The sequence below is a fragment of the Enoplosus armatus genome, chromosome 9, assembly GCF_043641665.1.
Source record: "Enoplosus armatus isolate fEnoArm2 chromosome 9, fEnoArm2.hap1, whole genome shotgun sequence".
In the NCBI taxonomy this organism is placed as follows: Eukaryota; Metazoa; Chordata; class Actinopteri; order Centrarchiformes; family Enoplosidae; genus Enoplosus; species Enoplosus armatus.
This window is the reverse complement of record NC_092188.1, coordinates 6,535,773-6,560,337: the sequence shown is the minus strand read 5'-3', so window position 1 is coordinate 6,560,337 and position 24,565 is coordinate 6,535,773. Positions and strand designations below refer to the sequence as shown.

The following is a 24,565-nucleotide window of genomic DNA, read 5'->3' as shown; positions in this document are numbered from 1 at the left end:
GTACACCCAGCTTTTAACCTCCATCCCACCAACACTGGAACAAACTCTGATTGCAAACATAGTGCCCCTGAAATGAAAATACGTTTTTAAAAACAGACAAAGATGAAAATGCACCATGTGAAGAAAGTTTGACATAAAATAAGGCCAAATATTTTAAATTAGCTACACTCTAAATGTTTGAATATCCAGCAATGTCAAGTGACAGAATGAAAGCTTCAGTGAAATTAAAACAAACTCCTTAAACTCAAGTGCCATGTTTGAAAGTGAAAACTGGATTGAACTAGTTTGCTTTGTTGATTACATTTTAGGTCCTTGAGTCCTGGCATGTCTCAAAGAACGTAGCTTTAAAGACAGAACCTTTTGAAAAATCGTGAACAAACATAAAACCAACAAGAAAAAATAAAAACAGTCTGACAAGTAAAAAATGACATTGTCTGACACTAAAAACAGTCCAAACCTTTGGTAATGCATAGTTCTTTCCTGAATGTCGCAGACTATCAAACATAAACTCCACCACCTCTCACATAGCAACTGCTGTTTTAGTCCTGTCTAAAAAAATAAAGAGCAATGACAATAAACTAATGGCTCTTTTTCTTCTTCTCAATCTCCTTTTGCTTTCTCTTTCTGGTTTGTACAGCATTAGCAGTTTTGGCTTTTTTGGTTTCGGAACCAAAGAGATTATTTAGAGCGGAGCAGTGAAGCAGCCCTCTCTCCTCTAACCAGTGAAGGCGGGCATGCAGTCTGACCCCTCCATATCCAGCCTGCCCCATCAAGGCAGGAAGGGTTCATCCTCGTCCTCGTCTGCGCTGGGACCGGGGTCGCTCAGGCACCTTATCAGCTTCTGCTGCTCTCTGGGTCCGTCTGCCTCGCCTGGCATGTTAGGTCCACTCGGCCCCGAGGGAGGCTTCATCATCAGGCCCTGGTCCTCCTGCTGCTGCTGCTGCTGCTGCTGCTGGCCGGCCCGTCTGAACTCATCCATCAGGTTGACAGAGTCTGGAGACTGAGGAGAGGCCAGGTCTACCTGGATGGTCGGCACGCTGTCCGACATTGGCTTCATGCTGTAGGCTTGAGGGTCTACGGGCAGGATGAGGTACATTATCAGGGAATTGGCTTTAAAAAAGGGGTCCAATATCATGTCATTCCATCAGCGTGCATGAACATACAATGCACAAGAGGAGGAGAATTTGATCAACAAATATTAAGGTCAACACAGCTACCCATGTACAATTACTACAAAAAACTAAACAACAGAAGGCTTCAAGACCTTTCCAAATATTTCACAACACAACAAAAAAAATCCAAAGTAAGTAAGTAAAATGATTTATAATTAAACACATGCTGGAATATTTCCACTTTCAGTATGAAAAACACAAGCTGAAATTCCAACACATATCATGCTCGACTCTAATCTGTAAACAGCAAGACTTTGTTCAATGACTATAACAAATCCTCTGTCAATAATGTCATGTGAGTCCCTTGTTAGTGATGGATAAGTAATGAATGTTAAAAAGCAACACAACTGATGCATGCATGTTAGGATTGTTGCTGGGTTATCACAACTCAAAATGAATCTTCTCTACACTCACGACATACCTGGACAGCTTTTGTTGCCTTTCTGCTGCTGAGCAGGTTTGAAATCAGTACCTGTGCCTAAAATGAAACCACAAACTAGTTTACATGCCGGCTGGCACATGCAAACATATTTCCATCAGTGGGAAAATATCTATTGCTGCAGCTTTATGGGTTTATTGTTTTGTGAAAGCTGCCTTGTGAGCCTGACAAAATATCATGTCCGATCCCTGTGGGTCCCATCAGTGACCTGGAGAACTCTCCTATTGTTTCGCATGGTAGCTTTTAGTAAAATGGTGGTAGCTATCTAGTGTTTGGCTGTGGCTAAGATGGATGTGTTTACCTGAGGCCAGTCTGGCTCTACACATGGTCGGGGAGTCAGGAGGAGCAGCAGGCACCGTCAGGTAGTTATTCATGTCTTTTATCTGGGAAAACACAGGGATGTTGTTTGTTTATGGGATGATTTCGCCTTCTGCATGTAATCAAAGTGTTATATAATGTAGCTTCAGTAAACATTCACTATCATCATCAAAGACAGAAAAATTACAAGAAATACACTCTCTGCCTCATTTAATTGTTTGTAAAGTAAAAACAAAAAAGAGTTCAGTGATTCACCATTGATCAATATCTCAATGAAACTTCATTAAAATTATGCGTTGCTCTGCAGAAATCCTCCTGAGTGTACAGTGGCTTCTAGCACATTCGATTTAGCCAAAACAGGAGTCTATTTTCATTATGTAATTACAGGCTGATGAAATGGAAGTTGGGCCAGTCAACCGTGTGAATAAATCAGCCCCCATTTGTGTCGAGAAAATTAATTTAGGATACTGAAGGTGGACTCTAATTAGAACACAAATCATCATTTTGGCTGAATCATTTAACTGCTGGGGGCCCGACATGAAATGAAGAAGAGCTGCTCTTTATATGTTGGGTTTTTGGAGTCCATTGTGTTTCTCCTGATTTATCACGGGCTGCTTCCTGCAATATAACTTCAACTTTATTATATACCATATAGCATAACAGTCCTCTGTGGCACACAAACAAAATGTCTTCTTTAGCGCTGACTAATCAACAAAATGTGTTTGGTTCAATGGTGCTGTGACCAAGTGTCAATAACATTCAACAGAGCAGACAGCCGGCTCAGACTGATTTTTGATTAAAGAGCTGTTGCCCTCACTGAGACTGATCATCATACCTTCTTCTCCAGCTCAATCATCTTCTGCTTCTTGATAAGGAAGTCACCGAAGCCGTCCTCGTACGGATCAGCCACCAGAGTGTGTCTGTTGTAGGAGCGCAGCTGGGAAAGAAAAGACACATCAAACACAAAAATCAGTTTAAGACAATTTAATGGCTGACTAATATAAGTTTAAGTATATGAAAAAAAGGATTTGGCACTGTTTGCTTCTGTTTATCTCAAAGATATGCAGAAGTCCTGATAAAGACACAAGGGTTAGGTTTAACAGAAGAATTACAGTGTGTGGAAATGCATATGAAAAGAGGTTACTACAGTGGCAAGTACCTCTCAACCTCTGTAAATCAATGAAAACTGCTTTTCTGTGTCCCTAAAATTAAAGTCAGTATTAGTTAATGTACGAGTAGAGCTACTGATTTAATTCTAACTCTGTAACAATCAATACACTACAGTCTAATACGACAGAGGTGCCACTTTGTTTATCGTTGCAAATCAAAATGAATGAAGATATGATCTGAAGTCCCAATAATACAAGACAATACATCTTTAGCTGTTACGAATAAGTAATACATCTTTTATATTATTCATATAGCAGGGTTACCCTCTGTCGTGTCCTCTGGAGGTTACTCCTCAGGATCTTCCTGATCTCCTCCTCTCGGCCTTTAGGCAGCTGGGGCAGAGCTCTCTCTGCAGGCTTGGCAGGAGGAGGCTTCTTGGGCTGGATGTTCCTGAGAAATACGCAGGAAAAAGTTAAGACTATCAGACCAGTGGAAACAAATTACAGACACATGTACACATCAAAAGTCTGTCATGTGTGCTTTTGTAAAAAACACAATCTGTATTCTGACGACACTGAGGATCCCCACCGGTGTATCTAAGTGTCTTCAGCTTTGACTTACATTTAGTAAAGAACAAGCATCCTGGGCAATGATACGCCAAGACTCCTCTCGACTTGGTGGATAAAACATGACAGAGAAGGTGATGATGACAGTGCTGTTTATGTAATACCAGCTACAAAACAGCTCACAACTGTAATACATCATTGCTTGTCAAAGAACCCGCAGCTGTCAGGCAGCCTCTCCACCTTCAAAGCAATGTGTCAAAAAACACCATGACGTCTCTGGATAAAATCTGAAACGTTGTGCTATCTTCTTTAAAAAGAGCTTTTCAGTCTATTTAACAATAAAAAAAGGAAATAAAACTCAGGAAGTCATTAAAGCCATCCTCATATTAAACATGAAATGAGTGTAGTGAAGCTAATGTAAACGTGAAACTGTTACTTCCTACATATTACTTTAACATCTAGAATCTGTCTGTACTATTGTATAACTTAATGGCTGCATCAAAGTTAACTCAAATAAATGTGCATAGCGTGATGATCAGTAAATACAAGGTATTTTTTATAATAATATCAAATGACAATGTGACAGGAGTTGCTCGTAGCGATGAACTTGTGTCCTCTGCCCCCAAGTGGCCAAAGAAATCACTTATTGCGGGTTTACGGACTAAAATGTGGACAATTTGTTATTCTGAGTGTGGTAACTCAAGACATAGCGAATGTGCACACAGCACTTACTGCATGGAAACGGTGGAAGGCACAGCAGAAGGCAGCTTGACTCCACCTCCACTCTCTACCAACTCAATGGCCTGTTTCATCTCCATCTTGTGGTAGAAGGCAATGAGCTGTGGCTCCTTGGAGCGTTCGCCTGCAATCAGGCACTTCTTCACGTACTTCTTGTTGAAGCGGTTCAGTCTGGGAGGAGGAAATGAATGACAGATGAAAACAGAGACCAGGGAAAAAGAGAGACATGGGGGTAAGAACGGGAGGGAGCGAGATGCATGAGTTCTTGACAGCCACAGGTAATGTGTATTCTCTCTAGGGTTAAATCAATTAGCTCATTATGACAGAAAATGAACCCATGGCCATTTTGACAATGAAAGTGTAAAAACACAAAACTTTTCATGGTCACAGCTTCTCTCAGTCAAAAACGTACTTGCTTTTCTTAATTTGGGCCCGGGTAACTTGTGATAAGCATTTGTCATCATGTTTGATATTCTATAGTACAATTATTTATCAGTAATGCCCACAAATTAATGTCAGATAACGGTAAAATCCATACTTGTCCTTCCAGTGGTGGTGGCCATAGTGTCCACAAATGTCCTCAATTCCAGTCAGTAGGTGGTCGAGGAACTGGGGATAAAAACAGGCAGAAAATCATCTTTTAAAAGAGAGACAGACAAAAAGAAACTCAGCTGCATCTTGTACCTTGTACTTCACCGCAGTTACCATTCCTCACAGTACAAAACACCCTCTCAGGTAAGACTGCGGACATCATTATCAACAACATAGAATGGAAGTCATGAAAGAAAACCAGCAGCGGCAGCAGCCAGGTGATTGTTTGGACAGTGTTTATGAACAGCAGCAGCTCACAGAACAAGAGAAAAGTACCAATGCATTTATTTTTCAGACTGCAGCCGGCCGCAGGTCGCCCTGGTGATCTGACTAAGCCTGCAGATGACAGTCTGACAGGCAGCGTTGCTATGGGAACAAGTCATTAAGCAGGGCCACAGAATTTACTTCTGCTTTGTCAGAAGAGACTGATTCATATAAAAACTGCCCAGCACTGCGGGGGTGGAGGTGAAAAGGTTGCATTTTGAAAAAGTGGCAACAGTATGAAAAGTTTTTCTAGAGTGTTAATGCTGGAAGATTAAGGGTGAGACATTACAGCAATATATCATGATACTCAGAGATGTACCTTTCACAGGCACAGTTGCCCACAAGGATTATGTTGCAGCCATTGCAGCCTCTTCAGGACTGTCGGCTGAGGAGATCTACTGGACCAATTCCAAAACCATTTGTACTTATTAGTCATTTAGACCTAAAAATATGTTTAAAAAAATAGGGCCCAGGTTGAAAAATACAGTGCTATTAAATGACCCTTTAATAGCACTGTATTGTGTGTTGTCAAGTAATTTCCAGCCCAAATACAGCAAGTAAAATCACTGAAGGGAATTGACCATTGACAGTGATAATTACCCATTTGTAACCACAGGTAATATATTCTCTCTAGGATTAAATCAATTATGACAGAAAATTAACCAATGACCATTTTGACAATTAATTAAGAGTAAAAACACTAAACTGTTCATGGTCATAGTTTCTCTCAGTGAAAGATTTACTTGCTTTTCTTAAATTGGGCTCAGGTGCTTGAAATGATCCACGGCATCTTTGTAACAAGTGTGATAGGTATGTCACCTAGCCGCTTGCCAAATTAAAGACATAAATAAATTCAGAGCCTCCATACCAGACATCTGGGTAGAACTCTGTTTGGATTCAAGCTAGCTCTGTTTACTCTAAGCACTGGTGTTAGAGCAGCCATTAGCACAGCCTGCTCTTCTAGCCTCGAGCACTTACCGACTGACTTACCGGAAAGCCCCAGAGAGAGCTGTGTCTGCACACATGTCTGCATGTGCATGTATGTGTTTATCTGAGCTGTATTTAAAGCTTGAAAACACTCAGAGACTGTGGACCATGGTGGTCAGTCGTGGATGTGTTTGAGTGACTGAAAATGTGGATACAAGAAGCTGTGTGTGTGACTGTGTTCAAGTTTTACTAGATTGTAAAAATCATTGCTGTGATGAGATGAGACCACAAAACTTGCTGGTTATTTTCTAATCTTTGGATTGCTGTATCCGTACACTGTACAGTGCATTATAAGAGATGAAGTACCACCACACAGCCAGTAGATGGAAGCAGCAATCAAATATGATAAACTAAATGGCCTCAGAGGCTTGTTACTGGAAAGGATGTCACATTTTACATAACTACAAGTGAAAGGAATGCGTAATGCCATCAGAAAAACTATTCAATATCAAAAAGTAATTACCTGAGTGACTGCTGTGCATTTCTCAATCGGTATATAATAGCAATAGCAATATTCTTAGTCAGATTTGTATTTGTGCATCTGTCTGTGTGATGAGTAAACACATGACACGAAGTGAGAATGCATTGCTGCGGCTCAACAAGGTGAAAGAGAAAGTTGAATTTATCAGTATTTTCTAGATGTATCACATTCAAGATGTCGTGCACAACATTTCAAACCATTTTGACAGTTCTTTTATCAGCTGAATACCAAAAGACTATGAGTCATTAACTTGTATAAACCATCAAGAAATCCTCAGCTTCTGACCATGAAGGCTGAGGAGGGTTTAAGGGGAAAGGCTGTACCTGGGTGTGGATCTCCTCATTAATCGAGCGCTTGGCCTCCTGTTTCTTCTTCACTGCCAGCAGCTCCACCAGGGGTTTGATGGTCATACCCTGCAAGAAGGATGAGAGGAATAAAAAATGTTCTTAAAAATGTTCTTCAATGTAAATATTTCCTGACCTTAGCTAGGTCACCCACTCTATGCATGAGTGAAATGAGAAGGTTGCATGTGGATTTGCACAAGGCTAAATCTGTTATCTGTAATGTTTTATAATCTTGTGTGTCATGTAGAACGCATATATAGCACTCTCCATGCTCTCATACTCACATGTGTCACACCTGTCCTGGTTTACAACCCCATAAAGATAACTTCAATCACGGCCACCGTGCTTGTGTTTTCATTCATTGAAGTCAAGCATAAGCTCGGTAGTATTACACTTCTGGCACAGTTTCCAAATTTTGCAATGGCAGATTAACACACAGCAGGCCTTCACACTACTTTTCACAATAACCCTGTCGTTGTTGCTGTAAATCTCTCATCACTTTAGAAGGTGACAACATGTGGAAAGTCACAGATTTCAGCTTTAAAAATCTAAATCTTACACAAATCTGTAATCCACATAGTAAGATAAACACAGTAAAATCCTTCTCATTATCAACAATACAAAACAATACAATTTTGTGTTTCCATAGTTCCCTGGGCAGACATTACTTGAAGTTTACAAGTGGGTAAGTGTAAGGCACCGAGATGTTTCTTGCAGCTTAAGAAAAACCCTGAACTGCTAAGCAATGATGACCTGTCTAGACAGAGACAGAGTGATGTGTTTTCAGTTACAGTGAAAGTATCATTTTCACATCAGTCACCTGTTAGCGCAGGGTTTTCACTGTGGATCACTGTGATTATATTCTCAAGAGAAATGTGATCATAAACACGACATACAGTGTATATATCAACAAAAACAACTCAGTTTAAACTACTTTAATTGTGTGTGTTTGTTTTTGTGTATATGGTTGTAAAGCAGGAATTGAGTGTATTTCTAAACACTCATCTCAAGTTGATAAACAAACTATTCAGGTGAAAAGTTAAAACAAATTCACATTTTTACTTTCATTTTTGATAGCCGAAAATGTGTCTCAAAGTTAACTCCACTGTAGCTTTCCTGGAAAACATATTCATGTGTAGTCACATGGTCTATTTCTGCCCAGTTATCAACAGGATGGAGAACAAAATACACATTGTCACAGACAGAGTAGCTCCAGGAATGTAAAATAAAACATACGTCTAATGTTTGGCTACTGTTGGATTATGACCATTAGTGTGTGTGTGTGTGTGTGTGTGTGTGTGTGTGTGTGTGTGTGCTTTTGCCTGTCTGCACCTAAAAGCTCCAGCCTATCATTCTGCTCCTTAAAGAGATTAAGGCGGCCATCTGGTTAACTGTAATAGCCTAAAGTGGATGACAGAAGATTCCTGCTCTTTAATAATACCCAGAGTCCTGCTACCAGACATGCAAGCTGAGGAACCTACACTTTTATCACCTCATGCTTATTTCAATTCTACCACACAAAATATGACACAAGGATATCCAATGACTACATGTATTCCTTTACCCTAAACATGTTTATCCTGAATGTTCGCGTCCCATTTCAGGCCAATCAGTGCAATTAAAACAAATGTCATCCAGGTGGCATCCAAGATAACTTACACGATGAACTGTCCTTACGTCAGTTTTACTGTGGGGAAAATATATTCTCTTTTAGAAGTGAAGACCAGTGACCTGTGTTCAATTAGATAAATGACGAATCCTCATCTTTCTATGCTGGTGATTATGTTTGGTACTCATAAATACAGAAATATGAAACATTCTCTTGTTTATGGCTGGATAATAAATAAAGCAGACATTCAACTAGCCAATCAGCCTGTAAACTGTAATCAGGACAATCACAACACAAGAAAGGACACATCATCCTTTAAAATGTTAAAAACACATCTGAAAAATTATCATGATAAAGATTTTCACTTCATATCATCTACACTTATTCTCTTCCAAATAAAAACACACAAGTCATACATTTAACTAACTCCACTTTGCAGGTGAAAGGGGCCTCTACCGTCTCCCCGCTGGTCTGCATCTGTCTCAGCATCCGACTGCCAGTGCTGAATCTTGAATAAAACATGTTTCTAATCTAGCCTCTGAGGAACAGGTCTCCAGGGTTTTATTTTAGCTGATTCTATTCTGGGTCCAATTCACCTCCAAGAATCTTCCTGCAGTTTGACTGGGAGGCTGGTTTATCTGGCAGAACAGGGCTGATGCAGTTCATGGTGCATAAAATGCAATCACTGCCTGTTTGTCTTTATCATAGTTTCATGTACTGTTTTTATCTTTAGGTACACTCAGTGAGAAAATTCAGTGTCTCCACATAAATCATATTTTGTATTCCTTCTGCATGTTTTACATTTGATGCATGAATTAGCTCACCTGCCTGTCTGTCTGTCTGCGCACTTCAAAGTAGAAGCTGAAATTATATTTTCCTAAACCAGCTGGAGCTGTTTACTTCAAGACCGAAAAGAAAATGTGACCACTTGAGGTTGAGGAACTGATGCAACATCAAAGGCCCCTTTTCTATCAAAAGTAGCAAACTGACCTCTTCCTGCAAACACAAACGTTCTTTGATGCTCAATCCTCAGCACAAGGAACAAGATTCATGCTTAACTGAATGGCTGCAAATAAAACGTTTCTTTTGAAATAAATTGGTTTTGTTGGTGTAGCAGTCAGTCTGAATTCAAACAGTGTTGTAAGTGAAATGAGTGTGGAACATAAAGAACATGTGAATAAAATCCACACTGTTTCTTACTTGGAATAGTGGATAGTTGGATGAACAACTTGTACTGTTTTCAACATAAGTGAAGAACCTCTTTGCGTAGTTTAAATAGACCTCTACAAAGAAGTCGTGCATTGATTGTGGCAATAATAACATCCCATAATAAGGCTAAGATTTGAAGTAGGCTACAACACAGTAAGCCAGGCTGAATGACCAAAACAGGACAACACAAACTGGGTACTCATACCTGAACAAAGACGGTGAAGAATATAACAGTGATGATGGCAGTGAGGAACATCTCTCGCATGGGAAAGCGGTCCTTCTTCAGCAGGAAGCCAAGGGAGAAGGCGATGGCACCTCGCAGGCCACCGTAGGCTACAATGAACTGGTCCTTGGTGGTCAGCTTGACGATGCGGAACTTGTTGATCACGTAGGTCAGACCAACCACACCTGAGAAAGACAAGGGAGTGAGAAAAAGGTTGGGTTCGTTTGTCAGAGTTTGTTTGGGACTTTCTGTGTATGTTACAGACCTTCCCAGCCTTTTAAGATGACAGTGCTTGCCAACACATTTAGACAATAACAAGAAAGTATATGAAAGTTAAAATAGTATACTTTCTGTGCCTTGGGAGTTTTCAATGTGCGTTCCCCCATCCTTCACACAGCCATTGCTTTCATTTATTTTCGCACAGCTATGAAAACCACCTTACAGAGACTTGATATAGCTAGTCCATCACAGTGAAAATCATATTTGCATTTTTCCCAAAAAAACATCCATGTGCTTCACTACCCATCTCCAGCAAAGTCTGCTATTTGAATTTATAAATAGAAATCAATAAAAACAATTTGAAACACTAAAGGATGCTTTGTAAAGTAGTTAGCAGTACTGCCTAAGGTTATGTGATTTATATTAAACCTAAAACCTGCAAAATCATTGGAATGGCCCTTTAACTGACAGGACAAGAACAACTTTAATTGTTTGGCATCACAAGATCTTGTATCATGTGATCAAGTAAGATGCGCATGACTTTTCTTAGCATGTTTGTGTTTGGAAAGTTTGCTCAAAGCCTCATAAGCTCTATAAGCGCTATAATACATGTATCTCCTTTGAAAATAAATACCAATCAATTTAACTTTTGCGCTTTTTGATTTGCATTTAAGCCCTGTTAATGACAAATCTGTCACATCAAAAGCACTTCAAGAAGAAATCGGAAGTGACAGTCTCATGTAAAGATAAAAGCCAACCATGTTATCGCATTATCTACCATGAAATAACCCCAAAAACCAATGGCACGACAAATTTACAACACTTCCTCTGTTGCATGTTAACAGTTGTTTCTCCTTGATACAGTACAGTATTGCCACACACCCTGGCATGACACAACATTTACATTTACATTTGAAGGACTGAATAACTGCAGTATAGCTGACCTATGACCCGTGCCACCAGACACAGAATGACAGTGACGGTGACGAAGGTCCAGTTCCAGGCGTGAGGTCCATCCACCGTGGCCACGCCCAGAAAGATGAAGATTAGCGTCTCGCTGACACTGCTCCACATTTTCAAGAAGTACTTGATGGTGGTGTGGGACTTGTGAGATATGTTGGCCTCCACATAAGGTCGCATAACCGCTCCACATGCTATCAACCTGGAAGGAGAAGAAGCAAACGTTTGCAGTTGAAAGACAGTAAAGTTAGTGCATGGAGAGGAGATTTACAGTATTTATTTTAGGAAACATATTTTCATAAATTCCGTGTTTCCAAATTTGTTGTTTGTCTTGTTCCAAATGCTGGGATGTTTGTCACCAAAACCAAACACTGTTGAGCATATGATTAAAATGAAGCCAAGTAAGATTAATCTATAAATGTTAAAGGCAAAAACCACTTAAAAGATGTGGTGGTTTGACTTGAGTCATCAGCAAGAGTTTTCCACTAAAGGAGTGCTGTAGTTACCCAGCTTCAGTTCCACACTGATCATGGAAACGTGACACCAACAAAGATGTCTCCATCCCTGTCTGATGACCACTTCTCTATTCCATTCTGGTGTCACGCAATGTTTCTATGTCAAAAATGAGGAGGCCAGAAATGTACGGCCATCCATAAGCCGCAGCAGCATTCCTCCTCCATGTCAATATTGGTTTGGTTTTCAAGTCTTTTGGGGAACGATGAAAGGAATTCACACCAGTATTACTTCCTCTTCATAAAGAAATGATATGAAAAAAACAAACACCTTGACAAATCCAGTGTTTGATGTGAGGTGCAAGAAGACTGCCACAGGCTTTGGAAGAGATTGTCCTTGAAGCTACACATCCTTTGGCCCTGACACAGAGGGGAGGCTCTGTATATCTTCTGCAACATCAATAACTCCTAGCACCTCAAACAGAAAATAGATTGATACGTACTGGAGAAGCTGATGAGAAACGACACCTCAGTGAATGTTGGGATGCCAATAAATTCAGGCTTGGTTTAGGTGCCGTTAGATCAGTTTCATTCATTATATCACTGGTTATACGCCGTGATGCACATTTGAGTGGCAAGGTTGTATATAGACACACTAGATACTCAATTTGTAAATGCTGAACCTGTATGAAGCTACCAGTCTTAGGGATTCTAGACTAACCACACTAGAAATACATGGTCTCATTGTTATAACATGCTTTAAAGACGTCTACTGAAAGCATGCCCTATATACGTAAAAGAAAGTACCTACAAGGAAGTCAAGTTTAAATGTTAAACAAAGACATTTGATTTAACAAGACAGCTCTGTGAGGCTGTACTTAGGCACAGCTGTGCTTTGAGCTAAATGCTAACATCAGCATGCTAACATGCTCACAATGACAATGCCAACATGCTGATGTTTAGCTAGTATAATGTTTACAATGTTCACCATCTTATGGCACTTATCAACGAATCAGTTCCACAAACTGTGGAACCATGGGAACTAAACTAGGAACTACTTTTTAATGTTTGCATTTCCACTGAATCTGAAGAACTGATAAGAAAATGAAAGATTAAAAAAGTGCTGCAGATGGCTGATGGGATTGTCATTAGTTTTTCAGGCATTTGGCTTTAAAGCAAAAATATCTGTACCAAAAGTTGCCAAGATATTTCACTCAAAAATCAAAAATATCAACCTCACGGTGGCGCTAGAGGAATAGTCAGGGGATAACCAAAGTAATTGGGATTTGTCCTCTGGGGACATTTCAATCCTAGTTTGAGTTGTTGAGATACACACTGCTAGTGTTGCTGAAAAACCTGAGGTGAAACTCCCCCAAACTTACGCCATGATGCCAGAGAGGTGGAACATCTCAGCTGACAGGTAGGCCATGTAGCTGTACACAAAGACAAAAAGCGGCTCAATGACACGCGTGTGGGAGGTGAAGCGTGAGGTGAAGGCGGACAGGATCCCATAGATGGCTCCCACTAGAACGCCACCCACTGCAACCACGAGGAAGGAGAGAACTCCCAGGACACCATCCACTACCGTCACTGAGCCAACACCTGCATACTCCTCAAACAGGTGGTATAACACCTAGAAGAGAGAGGAGCGGGAACGATAAAAAAAGAGAAAAGATTTTATAAAAAGGATGAGTAGATGAGTATGAATAGATAATATTAAAACTTAAGAAACAGGGTGTTGATTGAGATATATAACGAGATAACGTTTTTTCAATAAAAAAGTCTGTTGTGACGGGGTAATGGAAACTCTAGTGTCTTTAATATACCTGCACTATGTGACTGTATTGATTCCCTGACTGTGTTCAAAAGAGGAACATGGAATAAAGACGTCATGATGGAAGTGTATTGAAAGAAGATTTGGCCTCTGGAGTGGTTACACAAAACATTTCACAAAAAACAAGCCACAGCAGATCACAAATCCACAACCAAAGGTCCCAAAGCACATCACATCATCAAGAAGTTAAGTCAAATCTAGTCTTTATTTTGTATTGCTTGGCGTTACCGGGACATTATCTTTAAGAGTAGGTTTTGTAGTAAAAGATAATAGGTTGGTTATTTATACAGCCAGCAAATTTTAAGAGCTTTCAAGTTCAACATTGGACATCAACAACATCTTGCTGGACATGATTTTTGAATATGTAAAGGCTGAGTACATCCTTTAAGTGTATTAAATTAAATACACAACCTGATCTGATGATAACACCCAGTGAGTTTTTAGCTGCTTCACAGACTGCAGAACTCAACATTCAAGATAATTTGTGTCAAGATGCTCTATGTAGGGAGACAATGTTGCTGTTTCTCTGGATATCAGAGTACCACCAACCAACCACATTGTGCCTATTCCCGGTTCTGGTCACTCACCACAGTGACAGCATCGTTGAGCAGTGATTCACCAAACACCAGGATGTGCAACAGCTCATTGATGTGGATCTCCTCAAACACAGCTAGCACAGCAACAGGATCCACAGCCGAGATGATGGAGGCAAACAGCAGGCAAGGTAGGAGCTCTAGCTTATGGAGGTCGGATGGGTTGTTTGGCTGGATCTGACACACGGCGTACAGAAGGCCCCCGATGAAGAAGGCATTCCACAAGGTCCCCACAACAGCAAACATCAGGATCGTGCCCAGGTTCTCCATAAAGGGACGGATGGGCAGGAAGTAGCCAGCATCCAAGATGATGGGTGGCAGCAGGCAGAGGAAGAAGAAGCTGGAGTCCAGCACTGGGGGGACATCTTCTCCGGCTAGTTTGATGAGCCCCCCCACCAGCAGGCCCACCGTAATCAACAGGCAGCTCTCTGGCACAATACTGGACAGACGAGGAATCAGGTGGAACCCTGGGAAAATGGATGGAAAAAAAGATGAGATGCAATGGAATGGAGGGAGACAAAGGACAAGAATGTGGGAGTGATTTCTCAGTAAATTCATAGCAGGAGACATTGCTTGAGGCTTTAAGGGTATTTTAGTGTGTATGTGTGTGTGTGTGTGTGTTTGTGCGAGTGTGTGTCTGCAGGAATGATAAGAAACTGGAATTGTTCCCATCTGTTTTCTCACTTTATAAAAGGCAACACTACAAGAGCAATCAGCTGTGACATACCACACTTCTGTGAGATTTTAGATTTACCAGCTACTTTGATGGTGCAGAGCCCTCTCATGTAAACAAAAAAAAGCTTTACTGTACATAGAGTTTGTATGCACCAATGTTAATTTCAGCATAGAAATCTGCGACCTGCACAGTTAATAACCCAATATTGTCAGCATATGTGTACAATATATGAATTGTGGTATCTCCGGTCTTGAAGCTGTAGGTTGGGGGAAGAGCATGACATGCTGTGTAGTTACTGGTGTGGCATATAGCTAACACCATGGCGTTGTGAATTCCTGAAGGAAAAAATGGAAATAGTATGCAAAACATGTACCGTAGACAGATCTCACATGACTGTTCAACAAGTCATGGCTGCAATTTAAATACCTTTGCCATGAGCCCACGCTCAAAGTGCTGCCAGTGAAATGAAGAGAGAATCTTTCAACTTCCATTTGTCTTCTTGTTTACTTACTGATCCGATTTTGGAGGAGCTCCACATAATTGAAATAACCATTTGCAATTATCTGCTATTGCTTGAGGCTGCATGGCCACATCACAAGCAGCTCTGCAGGGATTCCCCAGAGACTATTAATGTCAATGCCTTTACAAGCAGTAGGACTTACTGCCTGACAAATCACAAAACCTGTTTGACTTTAAAAGGCTGTCTTTTTGACTCGAACAGGATGGCCCAACAAGGATAACGAAGTTGATTTGTGCACACAAATACTATCACTCCTGAGCTGCGGTGAATTTTCACATGAAACTATAAACACAGACAAGGGTACATATATACGCAGTGAGGTGACGGGACAACTGCAGCCTATAACAAAACAAGATGAAGACTTCAAAGAGACAGCAGCGTGCATCCCATAGTGAGAAGTCTTTCCCGGCTATATTTACTGTACACAACAACAGCACAGGGACATGTCATTTTCCAGCTGCCACTGTACCAGCTGACGACATGGTGCATTAACACACACACACACACACGGAAATATGAACTGCATAAGGCTACATTCTCACATGCAGGCTAAACAATCGTATAGGGGTAGATAATAGACAACATAAATAAATGGCAGCACTGATCGAGATAATTATGCTACTTTACTAACATTCGCACAATGTGACACATTTTTGAAATTTCATAGATGGTAGGAGCTGGCATGCGAGAAATGGTACCTGTTTTGCATTACATGCCACAATAGGATTCAATGCCATTGTGAATGAGACCTGTATTTGGCAATTGTGTGTGTGTGTGTGTGTGTGTGTGTGTGTGTTTATATTAGTGACAGGGATTGACATATTAATTGAGCCATGCCACCAAGCTGTTTTCCTCATCTGCCCTAAGATACAGCTATTCCATGGAAATGTGTTGTCGACCCACCCTATAATTTTAGATTCAAATTTTAACCCATGGTGCTGTTTGAAGCTGGAATTGCAGTGACAGCAGCACCATCTGGCACAGCAGACACAGGGTGTGTTCCCTCCTGAGCAAAGAGGGGTGGGACAGGCAGGTGAACAGCTCCAGCCTGCCCCAGTCTGCTTACGTTTGGACAATGAGGAATGGTGGAACAGCCAATTAATATTCACTCATTGACACATTGCACAGTTTGTTATGTAATGGCCAGGCCTTACACACAAGCTGCCAGTAAACAAGAATTGCCACTGCAAGTAAACAGAGCATTTATAATTAAGACATACGAGCTGGAATTATATTTAAACTTTGCTTTATAATTTCAATGCTGCAGGGCTTTGTCTTCTGGAAGAACTCTATGTGGAAGTTTAGCATCAGAAGTTCTCTGCGGGAATACTGCGGAAGACATCTGAGGTAGGGGGGAGGGGTGTTTATTCTTGGGAAGCTTGAGAACAACACTATTAGTGTTTCAGCACTCAAGCTCAACAAGTGCATGTCTGTGGATTATACAGCTGCATGTAGCTCTGGAGCTCTGAGGAAACATAGTGAGGAAGCATTTATTCTAATGGTTTAAGGAGACATAATTTCCTCACAACGAGATGTCAGAGGCTGCTGTTCTCTATTCAATGCACTGTATTAGAAAACAGGGACCACGCCAACTCCACAGAGGCTTCGTAGCCAGGTGGGTTAACAAAGATGTTCTGTCATATCTCCTTGAAACACAGCAAACAGAACCTGATGTGACTCCCCCTGAAGGCTTCTGTGGCGAGCAGGATGTAAATTTCACAGTTAGTTTTGAGACTATCCAAAGCACATTGTCTCTTCAGAAGAAAGCATCAATCTGCTTACTGGAGACTTCAAAATTAAAGTTAAATTAACACCATAAATCAGCACATTAATGTTCACAACATCTCAACCCCCTATAGACACTGTTACATAATTAAGATGCTGTGAGTTTGAGACATCAACACTACAGAGATCTCTGTTCAGTGTGGGGGACACCAGATTACACAAGTGGGCCTGCACAACTCCAGTAAGGTAATTGGTTCCCAGCTGAAAAGAAAAGATTTCAGTGACAGGCCTCTCAGTCTCCCAGTTACTGAGAGTTTTATCACTTTGCTTTACTACACGTGTGTAAATAATTGCAAAGAATTTAAAGATTCCTCTATTAACAATTTGAATTTAGCATCGGCTCATGTATGTACATAAGGTGCTAAATACTTTCTGAATGAATGCTAACATTCTCTTCATTGGAAAATAAGTATGTTCAGCCTGTTGCAGGCTAACAGAGGGCAGCAGATGGCAGTGCATACAACACGGTGTTATGGGATCCAAAAAAACAAGGTCTGCAAAAAACAAAGAGTATTCACTTCTACAAGTCAGACCTTGAGGGGACTTGTGCTATACATTTCTGAGCAACACATACTGCATATGTTTGATATCAGGCCGTATGGTTGCACTGCTATAAGAAACTGAGGAAATCCAAGAAGACTAAGAACTGATAGCCTCATGCCTAAAGCATGTGAATGGAAAGAGAATCTCATGTTCTTTACAACTTAATCTAAATAAGCAACTTGACTAGAAACACATGCTTATTTTCAACAATGCCCACAGGGAGTACTTCCAGTGACAGACAGGTTTTCATAAATTCAAACACCCAAAAACACTGGGGAGTGCTCTAGTTACACAAACTTCCTCTGCTGTTAGCCACTAAACAGCTCAGGTTTTATGTTGCTATAGAGCAGTTTAACCTAAGGGAGACCTTCTGGTCACACGCACAGTTTTTAATATTCATGACCCAACTACCCATACAAAAATAAACTGAATCTGAAAGGTGGCATGGAAAACCAAGTAGGGTTATTATTAGAAGACAAGGAGTCCCATGATCCCTTGTGTTAAGTGTTCTTCCGAGTGACATTAAGTAATGAACCTGAGCAAGGGTACTTTTGGCTCACAGCTTTCACTTCCTAAATCATGATCCGTAAATAGGCCACAATGAACTGACAGTTAAAGCTTAATCAGACAATAAACAAAAGACAGGTTTATGCAGACTGCGATAGGCTCTTTTTTTTAAAATATCAACACTTATCAAGTATCAATACTTCATTTTAAGTTATGTTGGGGTTTTCCTGTCAAGGCTTCCATGGAAAATTCAACGTTATCGCAATGCCTCAGAATTCTCATATTCAAATATAAGATAAGCTGAATCTTAAACCTGTCACAGCATGAGATCTTACATTCTTTAGAGTCTGTACGTTTTGCGGAAATGTGGTATTTTAGACCAGTAAAACATTGGCCTATAACCATATGAACCAATGGGATGGAAATTAATTTGAGTGTTTATCGTGTAATTTTGAATTCTTCAGTGAATACAATGACATAACAGCAGGTGTCCCATGTTGCTCACACCAGCAGAAGCTGTGGGATAACCTGCCTAATAATCCCTAGAAAAAAAAACTGTTCAAATGACCAAGCTCTGCAAAGAAAGTCATTTACACAAAACCTTCAATAAAAAGATGGGCAGCGTAGTCCTCTAGGAAAGGGCAAACCGGTCATGACTGGATGGACTAAATGTATTACTGCTGGTGCCTCGAGCAGTGGCACACTCAAATCTGGATCCAACAATGACACTCTAAATGAGCCATTATCATTCATGGCTGACCAGGAGGGACAAGTGAAGATTGTGCATGCAGGAGAACCAGGAGAAGAATGAGACAAAAAGCCATTTCAGCATCAATACTGACCCTTCTAAATGTAAGAACTCTCAACACGTCCAGGTTCTCGGACAAAAGGCTCAGTGGAGGAAGCCCCGGCTAAGTGGTGACAGTCAACACATTCTTAAATCTCTCCTGCATGACTCCAACAACGGCGTTTAGTGCTCATCAAGTAAAGAGCCGCACCACTGAAGATAAGATAGTGAAAAGGAGGGTAGTGAACTTCAAAGAGTAACTCATGGCACACAAGTGCAGTGCTGTCAAGACATATGTATGAAGGAGATAAGAGGTAAGTGTACTCAATGTATGAAAGAACAGTATGTAACAAATGTAAAGGACTTTTTATGCCTGATTCTTGAACTATAAGATCAGGCGGTTCATCCTGGCTGCTTGTCAATAAAGGCGCTGTGTCCTTGCCCCACTCCCTCCTGACAGCCTTTATCCAGCGAAGGTTATTGAAAACCAGCAAAGGATAACAGCTCTTTCACTTCTGCATGTGTACCCAGTGTCAGCACAGCCTGGTACTTGCTACACATGATCATTTCCAAAGCCAGGACTGTGTACTGTTGCCAGGTGACTAATTGTACACTACTGGCAACCAAATCTGCTGGATCAAGCGAGCACAAAAGAGAGAAAACATTTAAACAGTCGCTTTGTTAAAGAAGGTGATTGATGATACATTAATTTGATTCTTTTCCTAGAAACCAAGATGAAAAACTGGCTGGCCAGCTTTCCAACACTATAACATATTGATGATCACAGGAAGGTCAAGAAAGACTTTTATTTCAGAGTTATGCAGGCCTTGTTCCCGACAGTCAGCCTTTGTGAGCCATTGTTTGATTGTATGATGCAGATCATTATGCTCCTCAAGTTGCTTGTGCAAGACCAGTGTTGGTTTAAATTATTAATAATGACCCGCTGCTGGTATATTTCAGTATGATCCCCGGCGCCATATCTGCACAATAATACTACTGGCTCACACGGGTGATTCCTCGCAAGGTTATTTTTTTTATGCAATAGCGAGGTTTGATGTTATCACCTCTGTTTGATCCTTACTATAATTCACAAACACGTCTACCAGTATAACTACTGGATGCAGTGCAATTCAGTGACAGTATCAAATGTCTGTTACAAGCAATACTGCACACAGACCTTCAAGTGAAGCAAACAGAGAGAAAGATTTGGCCGTTAGAAGGAAACAAAAGGACAAGTTATCATAGTGGCAAACACTGTAGATACTTCCAGTAGATAGAAGTAGGATTTTTTCATGGAGACGACAACAATATTTGAGATAAAACGGTTAGTTCTATGATGGTAAAGAGTCAAAGCCACTGATCTACCCATGAGGCCATTTTTTAAAAAATGCAACAGAATACAGTTCAGTTGCAACCACGAATGGCTAAAATGTCCTATGACATCTAAAATGATGATGATTCTTGCAACCTTGTGACGCAAGCACAGAATGGAGAACCAACAAACCAATCAATATTCATTACTGCTTTAAAAGCTATGTACTTGAATGCCTTGGATATTATATGCCCCTATACGGAGTAATCTTATTAAATGTGGGGAAAAGACATTCTATTTTTAAGATTAGTGGCAACGTCAAATTTCTTTAAGAAAACTTGAAAACTTACTGTGCTAAGCTGTAACATTTAAGATAACAAGTTATACTTGCCACACATTGACTCAAGCTTTGCCATGGGTGAGGTTTCTAATGACGTACCTGGAACCTTTCCCACACAGGCATTAAAGATAAGGACCATATTAAGGCCCATATTTCAGCGTGGGTTAGCCAAATCCTGTAACTTTGGACTCCACAACAAATGTATTATTAAATCTACTCATAGAGAGTCATATGTTTTGTCAAAGTGAGGCCAGACACAGAGTCTTAGGCTGCAAATTCATAATAAGAGAATCCTTGGTTGATTCTGGCACACTGCTGCTGCTAACTGTAGCAGGAGGTACTACGAGGGACACATACTGTTCGAGAATGATTATACAGGTGGGTTATTGGTCAACCCAGTGATACTGATAATGTCGCCCACCTGAGTTATCATCACTTGTTTACAATAGATAAAGCAACCCTCTAAGGAATGGGCAGGTCTCTTAGGGAATTTACTCGACAAACAAACTAGCAGAACAATTGCAGCATTCCTGAGATAGTGTTAATGAAGACCTAATGGATCTTAGAAAATTAAATCTCGATGCACCTTAAAAATTCAACTACACAACGAGAAACTAGTTTTAAGATGTCTGGTAATTACAAGGCAAAAGACAGCCGACAGCTTTGCAGTTCCACAGGTGTAAGAATCAAAAAGAATAAATAAATGACAAACCCACAAAATAACAAATAACCGGAGTATTCTAAAAAATATCTGTACTTCCTCTTACTGTATGTGCTTGAATAGCTTTTCCTTTAAACTAACTGTGTGCTTCAACTGTAATTACAAAAACTACAAGTCTGTTGATAATAAACAAAGCTTGTGTTTATAACAACCAGTTAAATTCTTTATTTGCACTGCCAAAATATCGCGGTAATAAAACCGCAGCACTGCTGAGAACATGGTCATGAAGGTACTTAAATCATTGCAAGTGTAACATGATCTGGCTTGCTACTCTCCATAAAGTAAGACAATAGTAATCAAAAATGTTTTCATATTTTGCACTCTTGTTGAACAGGATAGTGACATAGCATCACAAACTAGCTAACAAACCAAAAAAAAAGACATAACAGATAACAACAGCTCTGTATGTAATGGTGTGTGGCTGTTATTTCACACTGAAGGAACACACACCTTCTCTTAAAATTGTGTGGCAAGTTGTGAAATATAAATGGAAGGTGAGACTAAGTGGACTTTTCAGACATGCTACAAGGAAGCTTGCTGGAAGGACGGGAACATGGGTGTGTCCTATCTGCGATTCAAACATTACTAATGAATATTACCAGATCTAATCTAACCGTCAATCTGAAAGTCTGTGCCGGGTGGATGTTTGATGAAAGTGTACTCACTATTGTATATAACTTTTATTGTAGTCTTGTTTATGAGAGTCTTGTTACATATTACATTCACAAACTGAATGTGGAGCAATGTCATTAAGATAAAAAGTGGTTAGCATTCATTCTTCCTGATTATAACTAAACAGATCCTTTCTCTAAACACAGAGGCAAAAAAACTGGATCACTTTATGATGCCAGGCTTCAACTGGCAATTATAGCTTTTGACATAGGTTGATAAGGAATAGTTATTTCTGTGTAATACTGGTCTGTAGCCTAATTAGAGGAGTCTCATAAATATAAGGACTTTACCACTTTTACACTGTTAGGACATATTCTCAGTAAAATTACATCCCCTGGGTTTTGATTTATATGAAAAGCTTTTGCACTGGGTATAATCAATTCAAGAAAAGTAGTCGTGTGAAAAATAAGGACAGAAAGGCACCATGCACAGAGGCAGGGTTGCTTTAGAAATAAATGGACTGAGGATGTGCATTTAGGCTTGTAAGATATTAGGTCCATGAACATGAATCAGATGCTGGGTCCAAGGCTGAGCAGTGGAGCAGCCACACTGAATTACCCACAGCCCATTTTCAGCCATCCTGGGATAATCAGCGGCTTAAGGTCACCACTGTCCACTGCTGCTGTCAGCCCCACATACTTATCCAGTCTTATTTCCTTTCTGCCTCCCTTCTGCTTTCTATACTTTTCATCGTTCATTTAACTCTCTCTCCTCATCCTCACCTCTCATATTCACTCCATGCCCTTGAGCTGTGTCCTAACAGAGAGCCATCCGAGCCAGGTGGTCCCTCTCTGCCTGTCCTCTCCCCAGAGACACTGGGCTTCTCGCCCAAACAATGAGGCAGTATCCTCCCTGGCTACAAGCTGGTGCTCAGTCAGGCCCCTAATGTCACATGCAATAGACAAGCTGCTGGCTCTCGGAAAAAGATAGCAGGGGACACAGCAGTGTTCAGTGGAAAGCACAACGCAAGGAGTGGTTGATGATAGATGGAGAGACAGGACAGTATATAGAAAGAAAGGAGTGGAAAGGTGAGGAGCAACAAGGGTGAGGAAACAGAAGACACTAAAGCAACAGAGGAAAGTGAAGAGAAAAGTCTTTCAGAGTGCATAATGGTTGGGAACAAACGCAACAGAAAATCATGACGTGGTCAACTCAAATTTGCTTGTTGCTTTTGAGACATCCTTCATAACAATATTGCAAGGTTTTGGCTCACTGTAGTGCAGCAGGAAGTTCCCCTGTGTTGGAAACTTGCCAAATAGTTGCTGTCCCAAAACCCAGACTGCTGCATCAAGCTGCTTAGTCATCACTGGAGCAAGGAGTAAGTACAGCACTAGCAAAAGACCCTCTCCACACGAGGCTGACAGATCTGATGAGTAATCTGCATGATACTTGATAGAGTCACCAGCTGAATTGAGCTATCCTGGTAAAACCTGTTATGTCAGCATACCAGTGGCATCTTTAATTGGTGTGCAGATTTCAAGGCAGCAGGGTGGACTGGTGGCCAGAGATCATGCTGTAACAGCAAAGTGAAAGGTTTGATCTTTTGTCAATCATTATGAGCCCATCAATAGCTATATGTGCAGATTTGTAATCTGGAGTTATTACCTCATCACCAGGTATGCTGTGGTCTAACCCAATCTTCTCTTCAACATTTGATTTTGATTCAAAGAGCAGTCTGAAAAACAGACTCTAGCTACCTTTTGACCCTCAACAACTAGCTGCAAATGGACTTACTCACCTGCAATGACTAACTACACGGGTAGCCAAGGCCTAACCCTTAGCTAGCATTTCCTGGAAAGACTGAACTCAAACTCAGCATTAACGTAACATATATGACATCCACGTGATACTCACCTAATTTCATTAAAGACGCAAGCAGCACCCATAATGAGATTTCAAAAGGGCGCCGAATGTGCTCGTAGTCGAGGCTGAGCACAGGGAAAGCTTTTTTAGTGAAGTTATGCCCTTCGTCCGCCACTTTGTGGTTGTTCACATTTCCCTGGTGGCTGATATCCGGAGAGCTGGCAGCTCCGAGAGGAAACACGGAGCCCTCCAGAAACAGCAAAAACATCAGCAGGAGCAGTCCCCGCTCCAGTAAACTCTTACCGATCCCAGCCGGGCTGTGTGAACCTGTCCTCGAAGGCATAATGTTGAACAAAACAAGGCTTTGTAATTTGAAAAGAGATTGGTTGGTAAAAGTCCGATTGAAAACCAAGCAAGTTCGAGGAAGTTTGGTACAGCTGAGTTGGTTACAACTCCGTAACGTCACGTTAGCTAGTTAACCAACTCTTTAACCGTCGAACATTCTAACTGACTTTAACGGTCGGTTCGACTTGTTAGCGTAAACCGAACCAAAAACCCATTCTGTCAGTTAACGTTAGCTAGCTTGACTTCAGCGTTGTTGCTTGTGTCCAGGTAAACAGGCCGTTGGGATGAAGCAGGAAATGTCAAGATGCTAGAGTTTCTTTTCTCAACAGCACAGACAATACTGTAAAAAGCAAACCTATCCCAATCGGGGTTTTTTACAGCAGTGTTTCTCAAGTTTGTCCGTTTCTGTGTCAGTGACTATCAATATCCTCTTCGGTGAAAGATG

General features: G+C 40.8%; 1 protein-coding gene across 1 annotated transcript; it reads right to left on the bottom strand.

Moving 5' to 3' along the window:
• Positions 1-769: 769 nt before the first annotated feature.
• Positions 770-24,118, bottom strand: slc9a1a (solute carrier family 9 member A1a). The gene is made up of 12 exons (XM_070912702.1): positions 23,827-24,118; positions 14,104-14,576; positions 13,065-13,315; positions 11,215-11,432; positions 10,034-10,236; positions 6,990-7,079; positions 4,882-4,952; positions 4,338-4,514; positions 3,363-3,489; positions 2,765-2,866; positions 1,913-1,994; positions 770-1,074 (listed from the first exon to the last, which is right to left on the bottom strand). The coding sequence occupies exons 1-12, from the start codon at positions 24,116-24,118 to the stop codon at positions 770-772; spliced, it is 2,391 nt and encodes a 796-aa protein (XP_070768803.1).
• Positions 24,119-24,565: the final 447 nt, after the last annotated feature.